The sequence below is a fragment of the Oscarella lobularis genome, chromosome 9 (assembly GCF_947507565.1).
Source record: "Oscarella lobularis chromosome 9, ooOscLobu1.1, whole genome shotgun sequence".
NCBI classification, from domain to species: domain Eukaryota; kingdom Metazoa; phylum Porifera; class Homoscleromorpha; order Homosclerophorida; family Oscarellidae; genus Oscarella; species Oscarella lobularis.
Genome location: NC_089183.1, coordinates 3,139,785 through 3,166,577, shown reverse-complemented (window position 1 = coordinate 3,166,577; position 26,793 = coordinate 3,139,785). Strand labels below are relative to the sequence as shown.

The 26,793-nt window shown below is 44.8% G+C and overlaps 6 protein-coding genes across 8 annotated transcripts; 4 read left to right on the top strand and 2 right to left on the bottom strand.

The window, feature by feature from the left end:
• Positions 1–698: 698 nt before the first annotated feature.
• LOC136191589 (ankyrin repeat and BTB/POZ domain-containing protein 2-like) lies at positions 699–5,345 on the bottom strand. The gene is made up of 17 exons (XM_065979955.1): positions 4,369–5,345; positions 3,599–4,197; positions 3,402–3,554; positions 3,190–3,355; positions 3,050–3,139; positions 2,925–2,999; positions 2,457–2,790; positions 2,347–2,402; positions 2,236–2,299; positions 2,008–2,186; positions 1,812–1,935; positions 1,656–1,765; positions 1,523–1,600; positions 1,406–1,474; positions 1,236–1,349; positions 1,066–1,182; positions 699–1,016 (listed from the first exon to the last, which is right to left on the bottom strand). Exons 1-17 carry the CDS (start codon positions 5,302–5,304, stop codon positions 852–854), a joined length of 3,429 nt encoding a protein of 1,142 aa, XP_065836027.1. The 5' UTR covers positions 5,305–5,345; the 3' UTR covers positions 699–851.
• Positions 5,346–5,482: 137 nt separating this feature from the next.
• On the bottom strand, positions 5,483–9,891 carry LOC136191591 (PHD finger protein 21A-like). 2 transcript variants are annotated; one of them, XM_065979956.1, is made up of 12 exons: positions 9,846–9,891; positions 9,564–9,792; positions 9,115–9,487; positions 8,752–8,866; positions 6,647–8,704; positions 6,543–6,594; positions 6,418–6,494; positions 6,267–6,359; positions 6,063–6,212; positions 5,935–6,013; positions 5,781–5,884; positions 5,483–5,725 (listed from the first exon to the last, which is right to left on the bottom strand). In XM_065979956.1, exons 4-12 carry the CDS (start codon positions 8,758–8,760, stop codon positions 5,618–5,620), a joined length of 2,730 nt encoding a protein of 909 aa, XP_065836028.1. In that variant the 5' UTR covers positions 8,761–8,866; positions 9,115–9,487; positions 9,564–9,792; positions 9,846–9,891; the 3' UTR covers positions 5,483–5,617. The 2 variants fall into 2 exon arrangements, with proteins under 2 accessions (XP_065836028.1, XP_065836029.1); XM_065979957.1 differs by having other exon boundaries at positions 9,406–9,487.
• Positions 9,601–11,203, top strand: LOC136191592 (nuclear pore complex protein Nup50-like). Its single transcript, XM_065979958.1, has 8 exons — positions 9,601–9,717; positions 9,771–9,817; positions 9,865–9,904; positions 9,961–10,324; positions 10,377–10,421; positions 10,473–10,574; positions 10,620–10,828; positions 10,879–11,203. The coding sequence occupies exons 1-8, from the start codon at positions 9,640–9,642 to the stop codon at positions 11,143–11,145; spliced, it is 1,152 nt and encodes a 383-aa protein (XP_065836030.1). The 5' UTR covers positions 9,601–9,639; the 3' UTR covers positions 11,146–11,203.
• Positions 11,204–13,236: 2,033 nt separating this feature from the next.
• LOC136191017 (ankyrin repeat domain-containing protein 17-like) lies at positions 13,237–22,449 on the top strand. 2 transcript variants are annotated; one of them, XM_065979310.1, is made up of 46 exons: positions 13,237–13,375; positions 13,426–13,515; positions 13,576–13,674; positions 13,735–13,842; positions 13,903–14,001; positions 14,054–14,152; positions 14,207–14,305; positions 14,363–14,461; positions 14,512–14,613; positions 14,670–14,768; positions 14,823–14,921; positions 14,967–15,065; positions 15,121–15,219; positions 15,283–15,381; positions 15,438–15,536; positions 15,593–15,691; positions 15,749–15,847; positions 15,905–15,982; positions 16,032–16,124; positions 16,182–16,280; positions 16,340–16,438; positions 16,487–16,573; positions 16,622–16,720; positions 16,782–16,880; positions 16,934–17,032; positions 17,086–17,184; positions 17,236–17,334; positions 17,380–17,478; positions 17,532–17,630; positions 17,682–17,780; positions 17,836–17,934; positions 17,994–18,092; positions 18,153–18,254; positions 18,314–18,412; positions 18,462–18,560; positions 18,613–18,664; positions 18,720–18,787; positions 19,161–19,226; positions 19,283–19,888; positions 19,940–20,137; positions 20,189–20,317; positions 20,368–21,462; positions 21,515–21,575; positions 21,628–21,666; positions 21,735–22,037; positions 22,083–22,449. In XM_065979310.1, exons 1-46 carry the CDS (start codon positions 13,334–13,336, stop codon positions 22,091–22,093), a joined length of 6,003 nt encoding a protein of 2,000 aa, XP_065835382.1. In that variant the 5' UTR covers positions 13,237–13,333; the 3' UTR covers positions 22,094–22,449. The 2 variants fall into 2 exon arrangements, with proteins under 2 accessions (XP_065835382.1, XP_065835383.1); XM_065979311.1 differs by having other exon boundaries at positions 13,247–13,515; positions 13,735–13,852.
• A 143-nt stretch (positions 22,450–22,592) lies between these two features.
• LOC136191032 (CD5 antigen-like) lies at positions 22,593–24,819 on the top strand. The gene is made up of 7 exons (XM_065979327.1): positions 22,593–22,714; positions 22,802–22,916; positions 23,045–23,353; positions 23,401–23,697; positions 23,754–24,089; positions 24,142–24,246; positions 24,309–24,819. The coding sequence occupies exons 2-7, from the start codon at positions 22,865–22,867 to the stop codon at positions 24,656–24,658; spliced, it is 1,449 nt and encodes a 482-aa protein (XP_065835399.1). The 5' UTR covers positions 22,593–22,714; positions 22,802–22,864; the 3' UTR covers positions 24,659–24,819.
• A 631-nt stretch (positions 24,820–25,450) lies between these two features.
• LOC136190919 (indolethylamine N-methyltransferase-like) lies at positions 25,451–26,362 on the top strand. The gene has a single exon (XM_065979214.1). The coding sequence runs from the start codon at positions 25,451–25,453 to the stop codon at positions 26,360–26,362; it is 912 nt and encodes a 303-aa protein (XP_065835286.1).
• Positions 26,363–26,793: the final 431 nt, after the last annotated feature.

Below are 26,793 nucleotides of genomic sequence, written 5' to 3'. Positions count from 1 at the left end.
TGGTATTATTATTTATTATTTGGAACGATTACCCTTGATTACGGTTTACTTCCGGTAACGGGATGTACAAAAATTACCCGAAATTTAGCGTTTGAAGTCGATTTGATGCAGCGAGATTAAACCGACTACCCATTCCCGTTGTTTTATAGCAAAAAATTAGACAACGAAGAGGTGAGCCAAATGGCTAAAAAACCGTGTGCTATAGTTCACGCTTTCTCTAAACTGACTCCATCGCGAATCGTCTTTCTAGTGGTCTCAAATGATAGTTTAGCATTTTCGAAGGCACTTCGCGCTGTTAGATCTCTTCTAACTAGCGAAATAAGGGAGAAACGGCGATCGACGTTTCGGGGCGGGGCGGGGAGCCGTGCGACTCTTTTCGGCTCGTTTTTGATCGCGAATCGCCGTTTATCCAGCAGGACTTACAGATTTGACCAAGAGATGCTGTTTTCGACGCGATGCGAGACTCCGTTGTTGACGTTTCGACGAAAAAATGCCCGAAACAGCGCTTTACGGGACTTCGCGACAGCTAAAACGCATCGATAAGGTTACTCGGTGCATCTAAACTCAGAAAAGTGCGCCGTACCTTCGATTTGGAGACGCTTTCGGTGCAAACGCGGCCGAAAACAAAGACGGGGCTTCGAAGCACGTGACACCTAAAAAAGATCAATGAGCCAATAGGCATAAATCGAAAACAACGCTACTCTAGCACTGAAATATTATTTTACCATTAAACTCCAAAAAAACTCTTCCATAACTTCAACTGTCAACTTCTGGTTTAAACTAAAAAATCAGCATGGAATAATAGCAAAAAAAGAAAAAGAAACTCAAAATATCAAAGAGAAAACGAGACTTCACAAAGGAATCGACCGAAACTGCTGATGATGATGAAGATGATGACGATAAGGAGAAGCCGGATGTTGCACGGACGGCGACGAAGGAACCGACTTAGCCGAAACCCGATTGCGCATGCGCAACGAAATTCTTTCGCCCAACTGAACTTTCAGCTCACGACATAACTATAAGAAAAAAATAAATAAAAGTCATATGTATCTAAAAAGTATCTACCTCTAAGCCGTGATCGCTTCCAAGTAATTTTCGAAATTTTCTATTTTCAATCATAGCTGGCATGTTAGCGAGAAAAAATCCCTCGCACGAGACAAGAGAAGCTTCCGCACCAAACAACTAAAAAATCAATAAATAATAGATTTAATTCACCACGTGTTCATTTTTCTTACCTTGCTGTGCTTATATAGCTCCAAAGAGTTTTCAGGAGATAAAAGGTCAGTGTAAAATATCTCGCAGTGACGTTGGAGACCGTCGAGTAGAAAAAAATTGGCCGCTTGAATTATCTGAATAATTTTTCCGTGAGACGATTATTGAATTATTTATTATGGGATATCTTTACCTCCATTACATTCTCTTGTGTAATATTGAGGTTGTGGAGACTGCCCTGATAGAGATATTGAATGAGTGTCTAGAAAAAAATTATTAATTATTTTTTAGATTAATTTTTGGGTTCTACCTTGAAAACTTCGAATTTTAAATTTGGTATTTCAATTTTCGGTCTGCTACTTTCCGCTGCTCTGCCTGACAGCATCTCCTAGGTAACAGCCATTTTGAGACAAAAATCAATAAATGAAAATTTATTTTCTTGCCTTGAATTTGCTGGAGGCCGCAACGAGAATAATTCTGTGAGCGTAGAACGGTTTTCCTTCCACGATAAACGTGACGTCAGACATTTCCGGGTTATTAACAAACTCCGGACCTTTAAACCCAATTAATAAATAAATCAATAAAGACTCCTTTCTAACCAATTCGAGGAAATGATGACGTGAATCCGTCCACATCCGGCGGCAATTCCAGAGGCCTAGGAGGCGGCAGATCACCATAGCAACTGCATAGCGTGCTAGCCAACTGCCGATACAAAGTCTCCTCCTTCAAAAGAAAAAAAGAGAAAACCCTTTATAGTATCCCTACTGTACATATAAAAATATGCATTTATCTTACGTTGTATTTTCTGAATAGAGAGAAGAGAAGAGTGATTCCGTCCTGCATGAATTCGTCTCCCATTTCGTCGTGATTAATCGAGGCAAAGTCGCGTAGCAACATGATGATGAGTTCCAACTTGCGCGCGCGATCCGCGGCGGCGAGAGTCTGCAACCAACAGTGAAGATTCCACGGAACACCTTATATGAAAATAAAAATTCAAATAAAAAATTCAATTAATTTATTTACCGATGCTACGCAGCTCCATGGCAACGTCAAAAAACCCGTGCTCAGCACTCAAATAGAGAGCTTCCTAAAAATAAAATAAAATAAATAAATACATATAGATTAGAGTCTCACCTGAAGAGCTTTGGCTCTCGAACTCGAATGAACAGCATGCTCCGTGTTAACATACCCTAAATTAATAAATAAAATTATTGGGATTTTATTATTTATTTATTTTACTGAACCTTCTGCTAGTATTTCCTCCAGTGAGAGCATGTCACATGACCGCGTGGAAGGCGGTGGTTGAGCCAAGAGTTTCTTCAAAACTTTCCGATGTCCATGTGAAGCGGCCAAAGCAAAGGAATTCCCGCCGCCCTGCCACCATTGGCTATTCACCGCTGTACTCTTCATGTTGCTACGCAACGTCGTGACGAAAGGATCGGCCCCAAAAGCCAATAGAAAACCGACAATATCCAAATGACCGCCAGCGGAGGCAAGTTGAAGGGGCGTGTCCGTTGTGTTCTCTTGACTCGATGTATTATAGGATCCTTCCGGGTTTGCCTGCGACTCAAGCAAAGCCTAAAAAATCAATACCAATAATTAATTATTTTATTACTTTCTAAATATCAATAATAATAAAGATACATAATTATTTATTTTATTACTTTCTAAAATCAATACTAATAAAGATACATAATCATTAATTTTCTTACTTTTACTACTGTCGTGTGACCGTGGAGAACGGCGAATGTGAGCGCAGTCCAACCTGTTTGCTCACCAGACTTAACCTAAGAGAATAAATATTAATTAATTAATTAATTAATTATTTTTATTTTACTGGTGTGTTTGGACTAGCGCTTGCTTGGACGAGTAGCTGAACCATAGCGTCGTCACCGGAAGCGGAGGCATACATAAGAGGAGTCAGACCCTAGTGAGAAAATAATACCACGTGATATATAATCATTATTGATTTTTCACCTGCATGTTGTATGAGTTTGGGCCAAGTTTTCCGAGAAGTGGAACGGCTTCGCGCACTAAATCCGATCTCCCGCAACCCAGCATACGAAAGCCGAGATCTTGCTGGAATTGAGTAGCACACGCCTCGGAGTCTAACCCCTGTGCAATACACTGCATATCATCAAGCCTAAAGAAAAAATCAATAATATATTATTTACTTTTTATTGATTTACCGTAACAGTCTCGGCATGCAGTCGACACCCGGAAGTAGAAGTCTAGCCGCCTGTCTGACGTCATCCTCATCAGCAACAGCACTCTTCCGATGCTCAATCAACAAGAGAATAACGCGAAGCCACTCCCCAAGACCAGGAAGAACTTCAGGAGCCCTAAACAAAAATAAATAAAAATAAAATTAATTACGTATTGATACCGGACGTCAACTGAGAATGGAGACGCTCTCGCGTAGTAACCACTCTGCGCCGGTTGCGATCTCGTCCTCGCACTCGACATAAAATAAAAAAGAGAATCGAGCGCCGAAGGCGCGAGAATCACGTGATTCTGAGCCGCTTGTTTGGGTTGTAAATAATATAGTGCTCGCGTCACGAGAAGCATTAATTCGGAGCGCGAATGAACCGTTGTCATGACGAGCGGTTGCGCGTCGAAACGACGAGCGGAAGCGCGTTGCGATGCGCGCCGCGCCGAGCTTCGACCGCTTCCGGGTCGCGTGGCACGTGTGAATGAGCTTGCGCCGTCTGGAGCGACGGATGGACCACGTGACGGCGGGGATGTGTGATTTTCCGCCAGCGGTTGGGAGTTGAGTCGCGTGGACGGGGATTCCGTTTCCATGGTGCGGTGGGGCGAGAGGGGAGTCATTGTGGCTGGAGTCGCGGGAGATTCCATTGGGAGACGGGGCTGTTGGGTGGGAACTAGATAGGCGTGTGGTTGAAGGAGAGACCAGAGTTCGGGATCAGCGCTAATACGGCGCTCAATAATGTCACGGGTTAGAGTAACGTTCTCCTCTGGAGAATCCTATAAGAATAAACGTGACTTCCAAATATGGTCAAGGAGAGTGATGACATCACAAAGGCAAGCGTCCAATCACAAGAACTACGCCCCCGCGTGACGTAAGACTTTCTCTCATGATTGGTCGCTTGCTTTTGTGACGTCACCCTCCTTGACCATACATGGAAGTTGCCTTACCTCATCATTTGGTTCAAGTACGACTCGCCGGTAAATTTCCTCAGCCAGCGATTCGAGTACGGCGCACAAATAGAGCGAAGCGCACTCGCTCACAACGCGCGCTACACTGGAATCGAGCATCCATCGATGAACGGCTCCCGCTGGCAATACGAGCCCACTTCGAGCCGATTTCGAATAGGCGAACCGTTGAGCCGACACTCCGTAAAGCGAATAGGCGCGAACGGCCGCTTGAATCGCTTGTTCGGCGAGCGCAGGTGGCAAAACGAGTTTCGCGGCTACGATCACTTCGTGACGCGAACAACGCCCGTATCTCGCCGCTAAACGCTGCGATTCCGTACCAACGCGCACTAGAGGACGCCTTAGAAGCGAACTAATCCGATCGACGACTTCCTGCGAGAGCAGAAGCATCGTCGAATCGAGATGATCCCCTTCGGGGGCCCCGCCTCCTCCTCCTCCGGTAGCGTTAGGCCCGCCCACGTCAATTTGTGAGAACAAGCGCAGGAGGTGACGCCGTCTCCACGGCACAGCGTAGTCGAAATCGTCGTCGACGCATTTTTCCCACGCGAGAAACGTCGCGCGACGTCGCGACTCGAACGCGCGCTCTTCGTCCGTTCGCTCGGCGACGGCGGCGCGCGACGACGTTGCCGTGACGCTCAAGCGCTTGCGCGTTCGATCGCCTATGCCGAGATAGGAGAGACTCGCGAGGCTCGTCGTTGATTGGCTGATCGCGCTCGACGTCGATTGGACGATCGTCGTCGAGGTGACGATTCCCGTTCCTCCAAGCGGAACCGGCGACGGCGAGTCGTTATCGCCGTTTTGACGGTAGGATATGCTCGGCGTCGCGGCGGGCGACGGCGTGAAAGGCGAGCGAGACGACGTCGACGTCGAGTTGCCTGGACTCGTCGATTTCGAACGGCTTCTTCGACGATGATGCATGCCCGAAGAGAAACACAAACGAGTGTCTATCGCGCGTTAAAACAGACCCCTGAATTAATTACGTCACCGGTCCGCATGCGTAGAGTACAGTAGAAACTTTGATTAGGATTTTGTAGTCACGTGCTTAAATCAATGAGATTTTGGATGCGTTGTCACGTGCTCTTAATTTCTCTCATCGTTCCTTTCGAGATCATATTCATTCAAAGAGGGCGGTCCTTTGTTTGAGATAGACAAGACATATAACGGATGTTCCATCATGCAAATATTCACCACCAAAGACATCTCGCGGGCCAACAACGCAATTATTATTTAATTAATTATTAATCGCCGCAAACGACGCGACGACGTTCTCCAATTTTTGAAGCGACAAACGCATTCGCTCCTCCTCCGCGAGAATATCGGATCTACGCTGAATTTCCGACTAAAAGGGAGACGGACTAAAGGCTTTAGGTCACCTCCTAATGATATATTCTAACCATTATATTGCTGCTCAGCGTTTGAGCTCTTTCCTCTAAGCGAGAACGATGGGCTCGCAGCTGATTAATTTTCTCTATAAGCGATTTTCGTTCCTCTTCGCATTCTACAGGGCTTAGGTGTAACTAGGGGCCCTCAAAAATAAAGTTTATATACCTGATTTATGTTCCAAATACGAACGCACAACCATGAGAGTTCCTGACCATTTTACGGCTCCCTTTTTAGCCAAATTTTTCTAGAAAAAAAATAGATAAATAATATATTATATTGGCTTATTTTGTTACTCTGCACTGGGGGCAAATCCAGACGCCAGGCGGCGTTTCTCCCAAGGGCGGATCGAGACAGTGGAGATGATAGACACGTGAGCATGAGTCGCACATGAGAACTTGCCCGGATCCGCGACAAATGGCACACGAATCCTCGTGACCATCCTCCTGGATGAAGGAAAATTTTACGGAATTTATTATATAGGATTAAAAAGTTTGTACGGATTCCGGAATGCGTTTTCCTTGGCGACGTCGATCTTGGAGTTCCGATAGGCTCGTGATACGAAATCCCTGATCAAGACGTTTCTTTTTTGGCTTGTGAGCGAAAAAAACAATAATTCAATATAAAAAATCAAACATTTCTAATCATTACTTCTGGACTGATTGTGACGGGTGCCGGAACTGCATATGAAGAACGCCGTTTCCTTAGCGACCGCTTCGCTTGAATTTCTACAAAAATCAATAAAAGTATTCAATTAAATTAATCAATAGACATGCCTCTTAGTTTGTTTGGAGTCACAAGACCCAGAGAAGCCATAAACACCAATTTCTACAAAAAACACGTGATTATTAATTAATTATTTATTTTATTAGGTACTCACCTCTCTACTAATTTTCCCACGAGCCACTTCAGTCTCGTCTATCATTGCCACGTCTCCCTCCTCCTCCACGCCCCTTTTCACCACGGCAACCGGCTTCTTCACTGGACTCCCCGCCGGAATCAACTTCGGTCTCTTCATCGTCATCATTATAGAAGGCGAAGACGTTGCTATGGACAACGTAGTAGGCGGCACAACCGGGACATTCGCCGCCGCCGACGTCACGACGCGCGGTCGCTCGACTTTCCCGCCAACAATTCGAAACGCTCTCGAATTCTCAATCTTATGTTCTTGAGTGGAAGGACGTTTTTGATGTCCCGGATGCTGTTGTTGCTGTTGTTGCTGTTGTTGTTGAGGTGTGGATTTTGGCCTATAGATGACGGACGGCCCCCAATGCGACTTCATCTCGAAGGGACGCGGTCTCCACTTGGCGTGAAAGGGCATCATCAATCGCGGGGGCTGAGGCGGGGGCGGGGGACGTGTCGCCATGGTAACATCGTGAGGCTGAAGATGAGGTGGACGCGGTCGAATGGGAACCATGGGGACGGGGTCACGTGCTTCGAGAGCGCGCGGCGGCGGCGGCGGCGCGTAGGAACGATTGATCGCCGCCGAACGTTGTTCCAACTTGCGACGACTTTCCGCTAGCATTCGCTGTCGTTGAGCGCGTAAAATTGATTCTTTAGAGCGATGGGTGGCGAGTGGTGACGTCGGAGGGGGCGGGGCGGGAGCCGGAGGAGGGGGAGGGGGAGGAGGAGGAGACGGTTTTTTTTGAATGTAAAACATCCGGGGAGGTGCAATTGGCGGCTGTGACGTGCATATGAGAGGCGGTGGTGGTCGCGATGACGACGGGCCTGCGGCCGCGGCCGCTACTGCGACCGATTCCTTTGCCTTCATGTGATTGTGAAGTTTCTGGAGAATTTCCACGTGATCTTGCTGCGGAGGAGAAGTGAGACGCGGTTGAGGCTGTGACGTCACGCGAGGGCGTGGAACGACTTGAGATTGCGTTGTTACGTGATGAGGAGCAGATTGTGTAGTCACGTAACGTTTAGACGTCATAACGTGACGTAGAGATTGTTGTTGATGAGCAGAAGGCAATGGATCGTACTTCACATAGACGGGTTTTCTGCCCGTCGTCATTACTCTCGCCGGTTGTGTCCCGGATGCTGATGACGTCATTGATATTTTCACGTTTCCCGGCTTGCGAAGTATGGACGGCTTATTGTTATCCATCGTTGCCACGACGCCCACCGGTCTTCCCATCGACGAAGGATGAGGAGTCGGAACCAACGTGAATTTACCCATGTTTCCCGGGGCAACGGCCTGTCGAGAAACTGCAACATTCGTCATAATTTCCCCCGTTGATTTCAATGAAAACGGCACCGCCCCCGCTCTCAAACGTTGCTGCTGTTGCTGCCTTGATTGTTGATATTGATTATCCATGACGACTTGCGCCGTTTGAACGGGTTTCGGATATTGACTCATTGTCGTCGACGTTGCCGGGGACGACAGCATCGACGGACGCAAACTGGAAATCATTCGTTTGGGAACGAGAAGCGCCGTGCGACACGTCGCTGCCAAGGCAACGTTCTGCGGCGTCGCCGGCGCTAATTTGAATTTTCCCGATTGCCCGGACATGGAGATGGGGAGCGGGGCCCCCGGGGGTCCGCGAAAGACGATCGCTGGCGATGACGTCATCACCGGGCGAATTGTCGGCGACGACGGTTTGGGGAGAATGTTCGGTATCGTGCGGGGTACGGGTATTGGAACGGGCTGCGTCATGATTACGTCGTTTAGCGCGCGTTGGGGCGGCGGAGGGGACCCCCGATTGGGTTCCGTCATCGTTGTCAGGCGCGGCGCTATGGGAATCGGTTCATATTTCGTCGCCAGGCGCGGAATGGGGAGTTTGCCGGGTGGCAGTTGGGGCGAGATCGCGCGAGGTTGGGTTGGAGCGAGGGGCGGGGCGGGGGGACTTTGAGATGGAAGATCGGTGGTTAAATCCACGCTGAGACTGTCCGTAAGACGGCGCAGTGAGTCCAAGCTCTGAGCGCTTGGATCTCGTGACTGAAAGAAGTCGGGTTGTAATCAAAGAGTAGGCGGGGCTGTCTCACCTTCTCCATGTGAACACGTGCGTTTACGTGTCGTCGTGACGTCACGAATTCGTTTGTTCACCGCGATGACAAAGAAGTCGTAAACACGGCGGGGGTAGAAACGAGAGCGAGCGTTCTGAAAGCAAATGAGAACACTCGTCGAGCATGCGCACTCGCAAAAATCGACAAACGCGCGGCAATCGAGCTAAAAGGCGGGACTCGTGCGGTTTGCCGCTAAGACAAACTTCAAGTCACTCGTCCCAACGTGCAAAATAGCAACAAAAAGCGCGGGAACGGCGGCGTGTCGCGCGCGAGCGACGCCCCGTCGATTCCCAAGCGAAACGCGGCGCTATCTGCATGTTCGACGTCTGCAATATGTCTTACTGATCGCTTGCCACCTCGCGACGATTCGAAATATAGTTGACGGGGCCGAGAGTGGTAAAGAATGGGCCAGTGTGATAGGGCGGCGATCACGGGACGTCGGCCTATTACTGTCTGCCAAGTCGAAGCGTCGACCAATCAGGGCTCGCGTTATTTTTATCGCGCGACGTAGGTGGCGAAGGGGGGCGTATGGCGAATAGCGTGTCTTTCAACGTAAACGTGACCGTGCATGTGTGTGCCCGTGAAAGGAAAGGAAGACGTCTAAGTTGACGCCCTAAGGAGAAAAATGCATACCTAAGATTGTTCGAGAAACGTTACGTCAGATCGACGACGTCACAAGAGCGCGAGAGATAATGACGTCACGTAGTGATTAGCTCTGAAAATAAAATAAGTTCGCGTTTAAGTAATGTACACTGCATATGCGAAAATGACCTGTATACCAATAAACTTACATCAACGTTGTTGGAGGACGATCCATCTGCAGAGAAAATAATCCGGGACTGTCACATCGATTCTCCCGGACAGGTCATGGCGAGAAAACGACTTGCAGAGAACGAGCTGACGCAGGACAACTACAATGTAATTGACGACGACGAGAAAGAAGATGTAAGCCTAGTTCGTGCTCGTGGAGCCGAACCGAAATCATTTCTTGCACGTAGCGCGGAAAATTCGCCATCGCGCCTAAAGAAGAGATCAAGAAACGACAGTAGGCACCTACCATGGTTCGTGCGCACCTCAATTTTCCTCCTATAGAATAATAACGGCGAAGCGAAGATCTGCGACGTCGAAAAGCGTTCGGAAAAGAAAAACCTTGATATCAAAAAAAGAAGATGACGTTTGTGTTTCTAGGGCGACGGAATCGGTAGCGCGCTAAAGGGATTCACCGGCTTTTCGCAGCAGAGTATAGCCACTCTCGGAAAAGCTCCAATTCAAGTCAATTTCGGCTCATCGTCATTTTTCGCCGGTTTGAATAAGGAGCCGAAAAATGACACCGCTTCCGGATTGATATCAACCGCCGTTCAAAAACCAAGTCCTTTGGACGAATATGAATCGAGTTTGAAGGCGTTGAACGAGGGCGTGCGCGACTGGATCGCAAGTCACGTGAACGAAAATCCATTAATTGATTTGACGCCCGTTTTCGACGACTATCGAAAGCATCTCGCGGGAATTGAGAAAGACTACGAAAAAAGAAAGGAAAGTGACGTCACGAAAGGTAAGGTCACTAATTGGATATTTATATATTATTAATTTTATTTGTTCTACAGGCTCATCTTCTCTTCCAGAAAGAAAGCAAAGTGACGTCACTACAGGTAACGTTACTAATCGGATATATTATATTGATTTATTGATTTATTTTCTAGGATCATCTTCTCTTGCACTAAACCCAGGAGTATCCCCCTTCTCTCAACCCGTTAGTACAACCCCGTTTAAACTTCCCACAGCACCAACAACACATGCAACAAGTATAATTAAATTAATTAATTTAATTATTTTAATTTAATTTTTAGATTATGATGGTGCTGGTGCTGATAATGATGATGATGATGATGAATCGAACGTTAAGGCTGTCCCGGAAACGGTTGATCATGCTGTTGATGATCATCTAGATATCCTACATAGAGTCAGAGCCAAGCTCTTCTATAAATTGAATAACGAGTGGAAAGAACGCGGGGTTGGGAATCTGAAATTAATTCAAGGAGCCTCAGGAAAAATTAACGTACGGTGCTAATTGAATTAAATATTTTCTCATATTTAATCTTACTATAGATATTGCTGAGATCTGATAATACGCTTGGGCAAATTCTTCTCAATGTCCAATGGACGCAAGCCACGCCTACTTCACGCCAGGGTAAAAATAATTTGATGTTGGTTTGTCCAGCCAATCCGCCACTGCCCACTTCCGGGAAAAAAGAGTCAGAAGGCGCGGATGACGAAAAAACGGACAATAGTCCAGTGACGTATCTCATTCGAGTGAAGACGAAAGATGACGCTGATACACTGTATCAAGTCCTGACGGGAAAAGAGAGCCAGTAGACGTGTTTTTGCTTTAGCTAAATGCTGATTGTCTTTATCAATAAAATCTCTGCGTGAATTGTCTTGTGCTAATTAAATACAAATTTTAAGAAGTGTTATGCTTTCTGAAACGTATGGGACCTTATATGTGTAAACTGGTGGGCGGCTCTTCAAAAATTTTGTGGCAAATTCTTAATTAAGCGTATTGAAACAAGCTACGAAATTATACAGCATCGATGCCGATTAATAATTCCCCGTCTTTTGTTCTTTGAGGGTAGCTCACGTATATCAACATGTTCATCATCATCACGCGGTGTATTAGATCTGGTAGTCACTATCGTTGATCTAACTGGAGGACTGGTGTCGTCATCGCTCCTGGGCATGGGCACTCCGGGCAGGTCAACTTCGTGTGGCGTAACTTCGGGCGATTCAGCTTCAGGCTCAACTTCGGGCATTTCAGGGGACTCCCCTTCAACTTCGGGCAATTGAGGGGACTCTTCTCTAATTGGACATTCTTTTCGCTTGTGATCGCTCGCGTGGCAATTGAAGCATCGATTTTTAACATGATCAATTAGTCTTTGTATTTCTGCTTTCGTCTGATCCGACAACGTTATTTGGCAGTAAGGTCCGCCCCTGACATTCTCCACGCCCCGTTTGGCCATTAGTTGAATTGTTTTTGTCAGCTCGACGCATCTCGCCTTTTCAGCCGTCTTGCAGGAAATTGTCGTGACGTCTCCGACGTGAATAAAACGTGGCCTGTAGAACTTTGTAAAACCAGCTCCGAGTCCTCGCCAATCGGCGTCACGGTGTTCTTGCAAGCGTCTGTGTAAGGAACATGTGGAGCCAACGTAAACCTTATTTTGCTCCAGTTCTAAAACATAGACGTAGTGCTTTTTCTTCTTTATCTTCTTCATACTGGCTCCGAGTGCTATATATAGAGTGTTTTGTAGCACAGCAAGCAACGTCCCGACTAAGTAGGAGTGCCACGGTCTCCGACCGCGACTCATTCATTATACATGCACTAGAGTTCCGTAACCAGAAGGTAAAAACAGCTAGTGGTATGGCCAGTATATGAGGCTAAGAATACGTGGTCAGCGACAAACGTTTACTGCAGCTTTTGGAATCTTTATAAAGCTAAATGGTCTGCTCATTCAAATTAATACACGTGATCTTATTTTGAAGTGCAGGATGACTCCGAGTCTACGAGCTCTACTCTTCGCTCTCGCTTTGACTACAATCGTCGTCGACGACTTGCTTCCCTTTCCACCTGTCGGAGGGCGCGTCCTACGGATACAACATCCACTACGTCGGTCATCCGCCACCAGGAGCCCTATCTATGCTCAAAGCTTCGGGCGTATCTTGGATACGCACCGATTTCACTTGGGCGTCGATCGAAAAGGCATCTATAATTTACACTCTACAATCAGCTAATCACAGCACATAATCTATGCGCAATATATATACTGGAATACGGCAATCCCCTCTACGACGACGGCCTATCGCCGCACACGGACTCCGGACGCGAATTGCAAAATTACGAGTGCAAATCACTACGCTACAAATCCGTCAATTCTCTGGGAAATGTGAAATGAACCAAACAGGGGGATTCTGGAAGCCGACCCCGAATGCGCGACGGCGTACGCGCTTCTCGCACTGGCCGTCGGTAAAGCGCTCAAGGAGTCGGCTCCCCACGCCGCGTACGCCGGCCCGGCAACATCCGGCATGAATTCATCGAAACCTGCGGACGTGCGAGCCGTGTCGAGCTACGCGCACTACGACATTGGACCAATTAGCCATGCTGTTGAGTTGGTCTAACACTAAGTGATTGTAGTCGGACGGCCGATGGTGGTCTGGTGTAGTGATAACGTCAATATTCCTGAGATGTCTTAGCCACGCACAATTTACACGAATATGTGGACCAAGTGTTGTGCCGCCAGTGTCGACTACGTAACAGTTGTAACTTTAATTATCGACACTAATAAAGCCCCGTTGTTGCACACGTACAGACTCAAGATGCAAACTGAGCGATTAACGTCGCAAGTGCAAATCACTACTACAAACCCCGTCGATTCTTTGGGAAATATGACCGTCACGTGCTTTGTTAGTTCACGTGCACGATCCCTCTGAGTGAAACACCTTCTCCTTCCTGCGACGAAAAGAAGAGAGTCTTATTTCAATACAGTTTTCAAAGCTCTCCCTTGGATAGTGAATGGCGGCATGGACTAGTCGGACTCGGGCAAACGCTTTCGATGTGGAAAGCCCCGAGTGAAAATAACCCTGTAATCAAATCGAAATCTTTAGAATAAAAGAGAGCTTTTGCGGAATGCGTGTTCTGATGGTCACTTTGAACTTGTAAACGACGCTGGAGCGGATGTCAATAAGACAGACAAGGTTTGAAGTACATGTGTTACTTTTATAAACATGTTGTTCTTTATCTATTAAAATCTTTAGAATGAAAAAGGACTTTTGGAGGCAGCGTGTTCTAGTGGTCACGTGAAAACTGTCAAACTATTAATAGACGCTGGAGCGAATGTCAATAACATAGACGAGGTTAGCAGTAGAATTCAACTTTTAATCCTAACTTTTATGATAATGTATATATCTAAACAGAATTTTCGTTTTGAAAGAAGTCTTTTGTGGGCAGCGTATTCTAAGGGTCACGTGGAAATTGCCAAACTATTAATCGATGCTGGAGCGAATGTCAATAAGACAGACGTGGTTTGTAGTAGTGTGTTACTTTTATAGACATGTTGTTCTTTATCTAATTAGAATTTTTAGAGTGGAAGAGGTCTTTTGTGGGCAGCGTGTTCTAATGGTCACGTGAAAATGTTCAAACTATTAATTGACGCTGGAGCGGATGTCAATAAGACAGACTGGGTCTGTAGTAGTGAGATACTCTTATAGACATGTTTCTAATTAGAATTTTTAGAGTGGAAGAGGTCTTTTGTGGGCAGCGTGTTCTAATGGTCAAGTGGAAATGGCCAAAATATTAATCGACGCTGGAACGAATGTTAATAAGACAGACTGGGTTTGTGGTAGTGTGGTACTTTCACAGACATGCTGCTCTTAATTAAAATTTTAGTTTGAACAAGAGCCTCTGTGGGAAGTGTGTTCTAATGGTCACGTAGATATTGCCGAACTATTAATCAACGCTGGAGCGGATGTCAACAAGAGAGACAGGGTTTGTAGTGTGCTACTTTTCCAAAAGTATTGTTATTTATCTAATTGGAATATTTAGGGTAAAAGAGGGCCTCTGTGGGGAGCGTGTTCTAATGATCACGAAGAAATTGCCAAACTATTGATCGACGCAGGAGCTAATGTCAATCAGTCGGTTGTAGTGTGTTACTATTATAGACATGTTGTTCAATGTCTTAAGAGTATTTTTAGAGTGAAAGAGGAGGGCCTTTGTGCGAAGCGTGTTCTAATGGTCACGTGGAAATTGTCAAACTATTAATCGACGCTGGAGCGGATGTCAATAAGAGAGACGTGGTCTGTAGTAGTGTGTTACTTTTATAGACATGTTGTTAGGTAAGGAGAATCTTTAGGGTGAAAGAGGGCCTTTGTGCGAAGCGTGCTCTAATGGTCACGTGGAAATTGCCAAACTATTACTTGACGCTGGAGCGGATGTCAATAAGACAGACAAAGTTTGTAGTAAAGTGTTAACTTTAGAATCAAGCTGTCTTTTATCCCATTTTCAGGATGAAAGAGGGCCTTTGTGGGCAGCCTGTTCTAATGGTCATGTGGAAATGGTCAAACTATTAATCGTCGCTGGAGCGGATGCCAATAAGACAGACTGCGTTTGTAGAAGTGTTACTTTATCTTTATCTAATTAGAATTTTTAGTATGGAAGAGGGCCTTTGTTGGCAGCGTGTTCGAATAATCACGTAGAAATTGCTAAACTATTAATTAACGCTGCAGCAGATGTCAATAAGAAAGACCTGGTTTGTACTACTGTGCTATTTTATAGACATTCATGTTGTTCTTTATCTGCTTTAGAATGGACGAGGGCCTTTGTGGGAAGCGTGTTCTCATGGTCACGTAGAAACTACAAAACTATTAACCGACGCTGGAGCAAATGTCAATAACGCTGACCGGGTTTGTCGTTGTTGCTTCTTTTATCAACTTGTTGCCCGTTTTCTAATTTTGGCACAATCTTAGTTTAGAAGAAGTCCTTTGTGGTTGGCGTGTTCTAAAGGCTACGTAAAAGTTGCCAAAGTACTAATCGACGCCGAAGCAGATGTCAATAAGGCAGACTTGGTTTGTAGTAGTGCGCTGCTTTTGACCTGCAGTTCTTATCTGTCTGAAATTTTTAGGATGAAGAAGGACCTTTGTGGAAAGCGTGTTCTAATGGTTACTTGGAAATTGTCGAACTATTAACTGATGCTGGAGCGGATATCAACAAAAGAGACTGGGTTTGTAGTAGTGTGTTACTTTTATAGACTTCTATATCTACATGGAATGTTATTAGAGTGGAAGAGGACCTTTGTTGGAAGCATGTTCTAATGGTCACGTGAAAATTTTCAAATTATTAATAGACGCTGGAGCGGATGTCAATGAGACAAACAAGGTTTGTAGTAGAATGTTACTCCAATAGACAGTGTTGTTATCTAATTATAATCTTTAGAATGGGAGAGGGCCTTTGTTGGAAGCCTGTTCTAATGGTCACGTCAAAATTGCCAAACTGCTAATTGACGCTAGAGCCGATGTCAATCAGATAGATGGGGTTTGTTACTAGTAGTATGTTAAAAGCATGTTGTTATTTATCTCATTGAAAACTAAGGATGGAAGAAGACCTTTGTGGACAGGATTATCTATTGGCCACGTAGAAATTGCCAAACTATTAGTTGATGATATTCTAGTTACGTGTATACGTAAGCATATTGTTGTTTATCTGATTGAAAATTTAGGATGGACGAGGAATTTTGTGGGAAGCGTGTTCAAAAGGTCACGAAATTAAAATTTTAATCGATGCTGGGGCGGATATCAATGAGACAGACAACGTTTGTAGTATTATGTTATTTTTATAGACAGTGTTGTTATCTAATTAGAATCTTTAGAATGGGAGAGGGCTTTTGTGGGTAGCGTGTTCTAATGGCCACGTCAAACTAGCCAAACAGCTAATCGACGCTAGAGCAGATGTCAATCAGATAGACGAGGTTTGTTATGTGTTACCCTTATAAGCATGTTGTTATATATCTTCTGATTGAAAACTTAGGATGGACAAGGCCCTTTGTGGGAAGCGTGTTGTAATGGTCACGTAGAAATTGCCAAACTATTAATCGACGCTGGAGCGGATGTCTATCAGATAAACAGGGTATGTAGTAGTGTGTTACTTTACAAACATTCTAATGAGAATCTTTAGAATTTGGCGGAAGTGTATTCTAGAGGTCACATAAAAGTTTCTGAACTATTAATTGAAGCTGGTGCGGCTGCCAATGAGACAGACAAAGTTTTTACTTTCAAAAGACATCCGCTTTTTTCTAATGAGAATCTTTAGTGCAGAAGTTGGCTTTTGCGAGACGCGTGCTCTAATGGTCACCTAAAAATTGCCAAAGGATTAATCGATGCTAAAGCCGACGTCAATGAGACAGAGATGGTTTGTAGTACTGCATATGCTACTTTATAGACATGTTTCTATATCTGATAAAAATTTGTAGGATGGACAAGGGCCTCTGTGGAAAGCGTGTTTTAATGGTTACGTAGAAATTGCCAAACTATTAATCGACGCTGGAGCGGATGTTAATCAGACAGACAGGGTTTGTACTGTGTTATTTTCGTAGAAACGTTTTTATCTTATTAGATTCTTTAGGCTGGAAAAGGGATTTTGTTGGAAGCGTGTTTTAATTGTTACGTAGAAATTGCCAAACTATTAATCGACGCTGGAGCGGATGTCAATCAGACAGACAAGGTTTGTACCGTGTTATTTTCGTAAAAAAGTTTTTATCTGATTAGATTCTTTAGGCTGGAAGACGGCCTTTGTTGGAAGCGTGTTCTATAGATCACGTAGAAATTGCCAAACTATTAATCGACGCTGGAGCGGATGTCAATCAGACAGACAAGGTTTGTACTGTGTTAATTTTAAAAGTTTTAATCTGATTATATATTCTTTAGGCTGGAAAAGGGATTTTGTTGGAAGCGTGTTCTAATTGTTACAAAGAAATTGTTAAACTATTAATCGACGCTGGAGCGGATGTCAATCGGACAGAGGAGGTTTGTATCGTGTTATTTTCGTTTTTATCTGATTAGATTCTTTAGGCTGGAAGACGGCCTTTGTTGGAAGCGTGTTCTATAGGCGACGTAGAAATTGCCAAACTATTAATCGACGCTGGGGCGGATGTCAATCAGACAGACAAGGTTTGTACCGCGTTATTTTCGTAGAAAAGTTTTTATCTGATTAGATTCTTTAGGATGGAACAGGGATTTTGTTGGAAGCGTGTTCTAATTGTTACGTAGAAATCGCCAAACTATTAATCGACGCTGGAGCGGATGTCAATCAGACAGACAAGGTTGTACCATTTTCGTAGAAAAGTTTTATCTGATTAGATTCTTTTCTTTAGGCTGGAAGACGGCCTTTGTTGGAAGCGTGTTTTTATCATTACGTAGAAATTGCCAGACTATTAATCGACGTTGGAGCGGATGCCAATCAGACAGACAGGGTTTGTTAGTACTCTTATAGAAGAAAAGCTGTGTTTTATCTAATGATATTTTTAGGGTGGAAGAGGGCCTTTGTTGGATGCGTGTTCTCATGGTTACGTAGAAATTGTCAAACTATTAATCGACGCTGGAGCGGATGTCAATCAGACAGACGGGGTTTGTACTGTGTTACTTTATAGAAAAGTTGTCTTTATTTAATTAAATTCTAAATTTAGGCTGGAAGGGGGCCTTTGTTGAATGCGTGTTTTAATGGTCACGTAGAAATTGCTAAACTATTAATCGGCGTTAGAGTGGATGTCAATCAGACAGACGGGGTTGGTAGTCTGTTACTTTAATTACAGACCTGCTGTTCTTTATCTAATAAGAATCTTTAGTGCGGAAAAAATCCTTTGTGTGCAGCGTGTTCTATTAATCACGTAGAAATTGCCAAACTATTAATTGACGCTGGAGCGGATGTCAATAAGGCAGCCAGCTGGGTTTGTATTAGTGCTACTTTAGAGACCTGCTGTGTTCTTTGTCCAACTAGAATCTTTAGGATGAAAGAGATCCTTTTTGGGCAGCATGTTCTAATAATAACGCAGAAATTGCCAAACTATTAATTGACTCAGGAACGGATGTTAATAAGACAGACGGGGTTTCTGGTACTGTGTTTACTTTATATAAAAACTTATTAGATGTTTTAGGATAAACGAGGGCCGCTGTGGAAAGTATGTTCTGATGGCCACGTAGAAATTGCTAAAATGCTAATCGACGCTGGAGCAGATGTCAATAAAATTGACAAGGTTTGTTTGTAAATTTGATTTTGTGCCGGTAAAGTTAAACTTGACTTCTCAGAGAAACAATTCCGTACTGCATGCTTTTATGAAAATGCGTATCAAGCTTTTGAGTAATTCAGATTTTGCGGAATTAATTAGCATTATCTATTAGTGTCATACATTTAGTTAAACATTTGGATTTTTTGAATTTCATTTTATCTAAGGACCTTAGTCTCGTGAGCCGTTGTGGAGAGGTAAGGTGTCTTAATAAATAAGCGGTTATGCATTTATCGTTTTAAAGTTCTCTAATTGAGTATAAATTCCAGTTTTGGGCTGCCGTTAGGTTGTTTGTAGTTATTTATTTGATTTTATATAAAATTCTTTTGGGTATCTCAAACTAGTTCTCCGTTAAAATTACTTTGGGTCTAATAAAAATATGCGGTTTCCTATTAGAGCAATATTGTTTTGCATTTTAGCTACCTTATAAGTTATTTAGCAAATAGTTGCACTAACAATAATGTAATACAACTAAAATATTATATATAGTGTTTTACAGTATCTACTTTATAATATAAAAGCTTACTACTAGTAGATATTTGGCTGAAACATAATGACGCAACGTTTTAGGATAATTTGCTTCCTCACGAATATCCTTGCGAAACTGAAGTGAGACAATTTCTTTTTGAATCGTGGGTTAGTTGACTGGCTCTCATGAACTTTTGACAAACACCTAGCTGCCTTTCCTTTAGGTTAAATATCGATACCAAGAACTTTACTCTCAAGGCACAACAAAAGCGAAGCGTATCAAGATTTGTGTTATTGGAGATGCAAAAGCTGGCAAAACGACTTTAATCAAAACTCTTCAAAACATTGACTGGAAAAAAGGAGGCGACGATCGCCGGACTGCCAGCATGGAGGTTACAAAAGCAGCCATTAAATCCGCCGGCGAGATGGTTTTCTGCGATTTCGCCGGGCAGTCTTACTTTCATAAAACGCACTGTCTCTTCTTCTCCGAGTCTACAACAGCTTTTCTTCTCGTTGTTGATTTAACAAAAAACAACAGTGAACTGCGGGAGTCGAGCTTCTACTTTTGCTCATTTGTGAAATGCAGCGTCGGTCTCACAGAACTGAAAAAAGCCTACGTTATCGTAATAGGAAGTCGAAAAGACGCGCTTCAAAATTTGGAAAATGGAGAAATGAAATTGCGACAACTTGTGTTGAACCTTCGGGAAACGTACGGCCGTTGGTTCAACTTTTACGAAAAATACTTTGTTCTAAATTGTCGTAAACGAAGTTCAAAAACGTTGGACCTACTGAAACACGCTATTGCAAAGGTCAAAACACTTGTAATCGAGGTAAACTTCTATTAGACGTGTAACGGTTTTAAGCTAATTTTCTTTGAAAAGACATCTCAAGATGTTCCACTTATTATTGAGGCGGCGGTGACATCTTTCTTGCCTACATTGCGGCAACCGTTTCAAAAACTTAGGCTGTCTTTAATAAAACGTTTTTTTGGTAGAGTAGAAAGTGAAGCGGCTAAAGACATACGGGAGAAAACGCTATCGTCTCTACGGAAGACGTCCCTAATTCCTCAGAGTGAAGAGGCGAGTCACATTACGATCAACAATGTATAGTAGTTTATTGATGCCATGCAGGATAGCTGTTTTAGCATTCGTGTGATGGAGGCGTACATTTTTAAACAACTGCTTGTGAACAGCATTTGGCCTGGTCTTTCAGATCAGGTTCAAGATTTGTTCGTCGAGTTCCTGCAAGGAATCGGCGAGGTCAGTAAATTTATTTTTCCTTTGTCTACTGATATATAACGGGAAATTAGATTTTTGTCATTGAAGACAAAATCATTCTAAATCCTGCTTGGCTATGCCAGAAAGCAATTGGTCCATTGCTGTCGCCCGCTGACTCCCCAGATTTTCCAATCAGCCTTCAGTGCTCCCCGCCCGGCACAGCGAAGAAAGAAAAGATTCAGAGTGCTCTTGAAGCCTTCAACGATGAAAAGTGGGAAAATATCAACGAGACGATAACGCTATTATGTTATTTGGAAATTTGCTACCCGCTTCCGGATGAACCAGATGCTTATCGGTTTCCAGCTCTATTAGATCAGGAACGTCCACCTGAAGTATGGAGTGAAAGTTCCGAAATGAAAATCTACATTGGACGACGCTTGAGACAAGCTGAAGAGACGGATATAATAACTCTAGGAACGATGCCGTTTCTACAATGCCACGTTCGCAATGTCGATTGCTTTCGTGGTTTAGAACCTGTAATTTGGCACGGCGGGTTGATGATCCAGAAGACAATTGATGATCATTTAGTTGAAGGAATGATAAGGTTGCAGCAGAAAGATAAAGCAATGGATTTTGTTGTTCGTGGCCCAGTTCACTCGGAGCGAGAGTGCATGAAATTGCTAACAAATCTAAAACGAACTGCCGAAAAAATTCTTCGTCAGAAAAGTCCAGGGACAAATACTTCATATTTGTACATCAGTTGCGCCGAATTACAGCAGCTTAGAGATTTCCCGCTGGCCTACCCAGAAGAAAAAGTTGACGAGAAGATAAAGACTTCGAAAAAGTCAAACACTTTAGTTAGCGAAGGGAAGATAAAAGACAGCCTGAAAGATCTCCTTGCTCTTCCCGACGATCATGTTGATTTTCTGTCTTACAAGACACATCGCGCTATAATAGCGTGCCTCGAGAAAGACGAAACAGGAAGGAATGCTTTAAAAGAACGTTTGCAAGGTTTATCGCACGCTGAAAAAGTGGAGTGTCAGACTGCAGAAAAGCTGTTTTCTACTTGGAGCGAAAATATTGGCGCCACAGCGCAGAGCCTTGCTAACGTGGCTCGAAAATTACATCTGTTTTATTTGCTTCTCCTATTATATGAAGATGGCGCCATTGAACTTTCCGATGAGGAGGTAACTAGATATTTTTATAAGCAAGATTATTTGATGGCGATTTTACTCGCAGATGGCGGAGGCCGAGAAAGATTTAAACTTTATTCAAGCCAGTTCTCCTTCTGTATTAAAAAGTTAGACTTCCGTAAGCAGCTGTGAAGTGATAGCTTGTATGATTTATTATAGGGCGCTTTGTTGAAACAGGAACCGCAGCTACGCATAAAGGTGAACATGTGCACTTCTATTTCATTGATTTAGCAATGAATTAATGTTTATATCTGCTCCCTTTCTAGATGTGGCTTTCTCATTTGATGACGAGTTCCTTGATAAACCGATGACCTTGCGAGAAAGATTTAGAGCGGCCCAACGCACTCAACCCAAATGGAGAAGTATTGGGAGAATTTTGGGACCGGAACCTTTTGAACATTTTGAAATTCATGCGTTTGGAGAGCAACGCAACGATGTTGATCGTGCTGTAGAAATGCTGGACGCGTGGGCAGACAAGTTCGGCATGAGAGCAACCCGCAGGCATTTTATCAATGCCGTGACGGACCCTGACATCGGCTACTCAAATGAAGTACCCGCAATTTTTTCTGGTAAGTTTCTCGTTGTCTTACGCGTTCACTGATCAGCCCTTTTAGGCTCACATTGACCCTTTGCGTCTCTGAGTCACCAATTGTGCACGTAGTATAGTATGGCAACCACAGTGACACAGTTTGAGTCACCGTCACGAAATATGATATTCGTTTTTTTTTTAGTATGGGTAACCCCAAATCTCACCAGTCATCCCCGACCTTCTATTCTAGTTAGTCTTTTATGTCTTTGGATACTGGTAGCTACACAATTTCCTCATTTTTTATTGAACTATTAGTTAGGCTTTCTCATTTAGAACAGAGGGAGGAATAGTTTCCTGACTTGACTTTTGGTATTTTATCATTCACGTTTTTTTCATTTTACTGAGGTGTCTTTTATCGTTACTATTTTATCGTTAGTAGACAAGTGGTAATATCCATTCATGGACACCTGTTTCAAAGCCGGCTTGCCTAAGTACAAGGACGCCGTAACCCTTATCGTAACGATCCTCCCCCTCTCTCTGACTTAGCTCGATTTCACGCAATAATTTAATAATCTAAACATATCGATGACGGAAGTTGTACGGGCTCTAATTGAGTCCCGTTCTGCTGCAGTCCTCCTTTGGTCTACTTCACAGCTTGTCGTACTTCCCCAAATACTGCTGTTTACACTGAGAACGAAACTAGGGCAGCAGCAAAAGGTGCAATAGTGAAGAGGACCCAACAAATGAAAGCTGTGTCGCTTCACTGCTTGCCATTTCAAAATTTAGCGTTATTTTATTTCTCAGCCTTCAGAGAGTGTCACACTACTGACAACTAGAAGACGTCAGGAGCTTCGATCTAGGTGGTCAATGATTCTACCGACACTTGCCATGGCGATTTCCCTGGCATATCCCACATCCGGTATAAAATGTCCATCTTCGCATGGGAAGGGTCGCGTTAGAATAGCATTAGCTCGAGTAACTCGTGCAGTGAATCCAATTTGAATCGATGGCTAGGATCTTTAATTTATAACGCGTCTGCTCTGACAGCTCAAAACGTTCGACTTGTCGACGGTTCCGCTGCTAATGAAGGCCGAGTCGAAGTTTTCATGAACGGCGAATGGGGAACGGTCTGCGACGACCTGTGGGATCTGAAAGATGCCAAAGTCGTGTGCAAACAGCTCGGCTTTCCCGATGCTATCGCTTACAAAAAGAAGGCCTACTTTGGCGAAGGCAATGGTAGTATATGGATGGATAACGTTGTGTGTAAGGGAACAGAAGGACAACTGCAAGATTGCTTTTATCAACACGCTGACACATGCCGTCACGACGAAGATGCCGGAGTCATATGTAAAATCGGTAATAAGAAGACCCTATCCTATATCAGTATTGAAATTTTTATCAAGGTCCTCCCAAGGTTCGTCTCGTAGGCGGTTTAGGACGAATTGAAATATTCTATCTGAATGAATGGGGCACCGTTTGCGACGACGCGTGGACTTTCTCGAACTCGCGAGTCGTGTGTCGCCAAATGGGATACAGCGACGCAAGAGAAACGCTACGATTCGACGAAGGCAACACCGGACAGACAATCTGGATGAACAACGTCAAATGCAACGGAACAGAAAGCGGCATAGACGAATGCTCGTCTTCAGGATGGGGATCACACACAAGTAACTGTGGACATTACATAGGAGTCAATTGCTGTAAGACAGGAGGTGACGTACGAGAATTAATTAATTAATATCATATTATTTTTCAGCGACTGAAGACGTCATACTTCCGCCCTCAGCCGCTCTCCGATTCACCGGATCTCCCTACCCCTACGCCGGAACGGTCGAAGTCTTCCACGAAGGCAGATGGGGAGCGATTTGCAGTCATGAATGGACTATGACGGAGGCTCGCATTCTCTGTCGCCAATTGGGATACGCGAACGCGCTAGGGATTACAAAACACAGCTATTACGGAAGTGGAAGCCAGCCCTCGTGGATGAACAACGTTCGCTGTTCGGGAAACGAGAAACGCATAGAGGACTGCGCTTTCGACGGATGGCGCGAAAGCCGTTGTCCCACAGGAGAATCAGCCGGAGCCGTATGCGGTAGGAGAATTAATTAATTGACTAATTAATTAAAAATCGGGTGTATTTGAAGCGCCGTCGCTCGTGCCGACTAAATCGCCAGTGACGTCATCGCCACCTGCTACGACGACCCTGACGTCAAATACGGCAACGATTTCAAACGAAATCACGGATTCAGGTCCAGAGCATGGCTTTGAGATGTACTCACTAATCAAACGTCTTACTTTAATATTATCCTAGACAAATGCTCGGGTTACATCGCAGGGGTCACAGTGACAAGCGTTCTTTTGATGGCAATCATTTCCATCATCCTAGTCATCTGTCTCCGAAACTGGCGCCGCCCTCTCGACGACGACGACGAAGACGACGACACGGAAGAGACCTCAAACGACGGAAATGACGGTATGACTCCGAATAGAATGTACGGAACGGATACGAAATACACCGTCAAAGTGAACGACGAACAGGCGGTCGTCTATCACGTTCGTCATCATACGAAGACGAGTCCGAAACGCGTTCCCGCCTACTCGTTTACGGCACCGACTTTGGCGGGCTACGAGACGAAGACGTCAGCTGAATCGAGTCACTAGTGAGTGAAGAGGTGCTACTAAGTATGACTCAAATATCTGCCTAGGTTCTTTGGTAGAGATAGAGAGAGATTTCGCCTTTTTTGTCTTATGTGTTCTGTGAGGAAGCGTTCAATTGAGAGTAGTGGCTAAGTGGTGGAGTGCACATTAGAAGAGGTCTCGTTTCCAATGGAGACCACTCCATACGGGAAGTCTCGTAGTCATGGATTTGTCTCAACCTAACGCCTACTGAGGTCGTGTCATCTGACGTCACTCCGTGGCACTTGTATTTTTCTCAATTACGTTGCTAAGGAAACGCTGTGCGGATCGAGTTTGGGGGTCCCCGCGATCGATGAGACTCGCTTTGAATTCTCTGAGGTGATAACGATGAGAAATGGCGAGGCGACGGGGGAGGGAGAAGAAGCAATACGCGCTCTTCAACTGACCTTTTGGGGGCCCCCTTTGTTCGCGGGACCGCTGCAGGAACAAGAGACGTTTTTTCTGCCGTTCTATGCTGCTTTTCGAGTTCGAACGCGCTCGGCAAAGCTTCCTTTCGTCACAAGGCGCGAGGCCCGCGAGTTCGATCGGTTCCGCCGCCGCTTTGAGCTTACTTTACACATCAAATCCAGTCGTTGAGAAAGTCCAAGTTCTGCGTCGTTCGACGAGATCTCCGCGCGGAAAGAACGCAAGGGAAAGTAAAAACAACGAAGACTTCAAGAGCGTGTTTATACGGGAACTAAGGCAGCAGATTTTACATAAATACCCACCCACAGATAATCTGTGTGTGGCCCAATCAGAAGTCCGCGTTGTCATTAGATGACGTCAGCCCACGCACACGTCGTGACTGTACTTCCGGCGTCAGCTGTAGTTCTCCATAGTGCCTTGAACGCCCTTCACTACTTTTTTATGACGGCTTCGGAAGGTAAAACGACGCTTTGCAGCGGCGACGACTACATCCGTCACTTCGACCCCAACATCTACCTCAGAGACTACTATTTCAACAAAGCGATCGACGAAAGCGACCTAGAGCCTTTCGTCATGTCAAAACAACATAACTTCTACACGAAAACGGCCCATTTTCAACCCGATTCAGCGTCGGTGTTAGAGTTCGGCGGAGGTGCGACAGTCTCCCATCTCATTAGTGCGACCCCATATGCATCGAGCATTGTTCTCGCTGATTATACGCCCGCGTGCTTGCACGTAATCGACCAGTGGAGAAAGGCCCCGTCCAAAACGGAGCAGCTTCGTGATTGGACGTCCCACTTTCGCTACATCGTCCAAAATCTCGAGATGAACGACGACGACGAAGCGCCAAAGCAAAGAGAGAGTCAACTCAAAGTCAAACTCTCTTCGCTCGTACCGTGTAACATCCTCGATGATAAACCATTGGGAAATGATGACTATGATAAACGCTTCGACGTCGTCAGTTCGTCTTTTTGCTTGGAAGTCGCCTGCCGTACGCGCGCCCAGTTCAAGTTATCCGTCAAGAAATTAGTCGGCTTGCTTAGAGGGAGCGGATCGTGGCTCGTGCTTAGTTGCGTTCTCGGGGAAGATAGCTATCCGGTTGGAGAGAAGGTGTTTTTCACTTTGTCTCTGACGGAAGACGTCGTCAAGGAAGCCCTAGAGGAAGCCGGGCTACGTCTGGTCGACTTCGAATCCATACCTCTTAGGCTAAAGGAGGAAAACATGGCAACAGCTGCTTGCCATGCAGTCGGTCAATTGAAGTGAACGAAGCAGATATAGGGGACGCATTTTTTCCTCATGATGCACTCGTGTCTGCGCGTCCAAATCGTCAGAGTCTACCTAATGAATACTCAGGGCCAAGTTGAAATTAGGCAGCAGGGACAACTAAGGTACTCTCGTCGGTACACTGGGATATTGCCTAATCTTGGGTGGCCTTTTGTTATGGTCGACGGTCGTATAGCGTTCGCCGTTCATGTCTCCATGTCTATTTCCGTAACCAAAAGGCGGATGCTGCTCGCCGCAGTACTGGCCGCTTAGGACGAGTTTCCTGTCCCGGGGCCGTCTACGCCCGGCTAGAAATATAGTTTATCACTTCGGCGAGGAAGTCATCAAAGCTGTCGATTATTTCTGGAAATGTGGGCCAATCTTCCGGCTCATATGCCCATCATAATTACAAAAAAAAGAAATCGATTGGT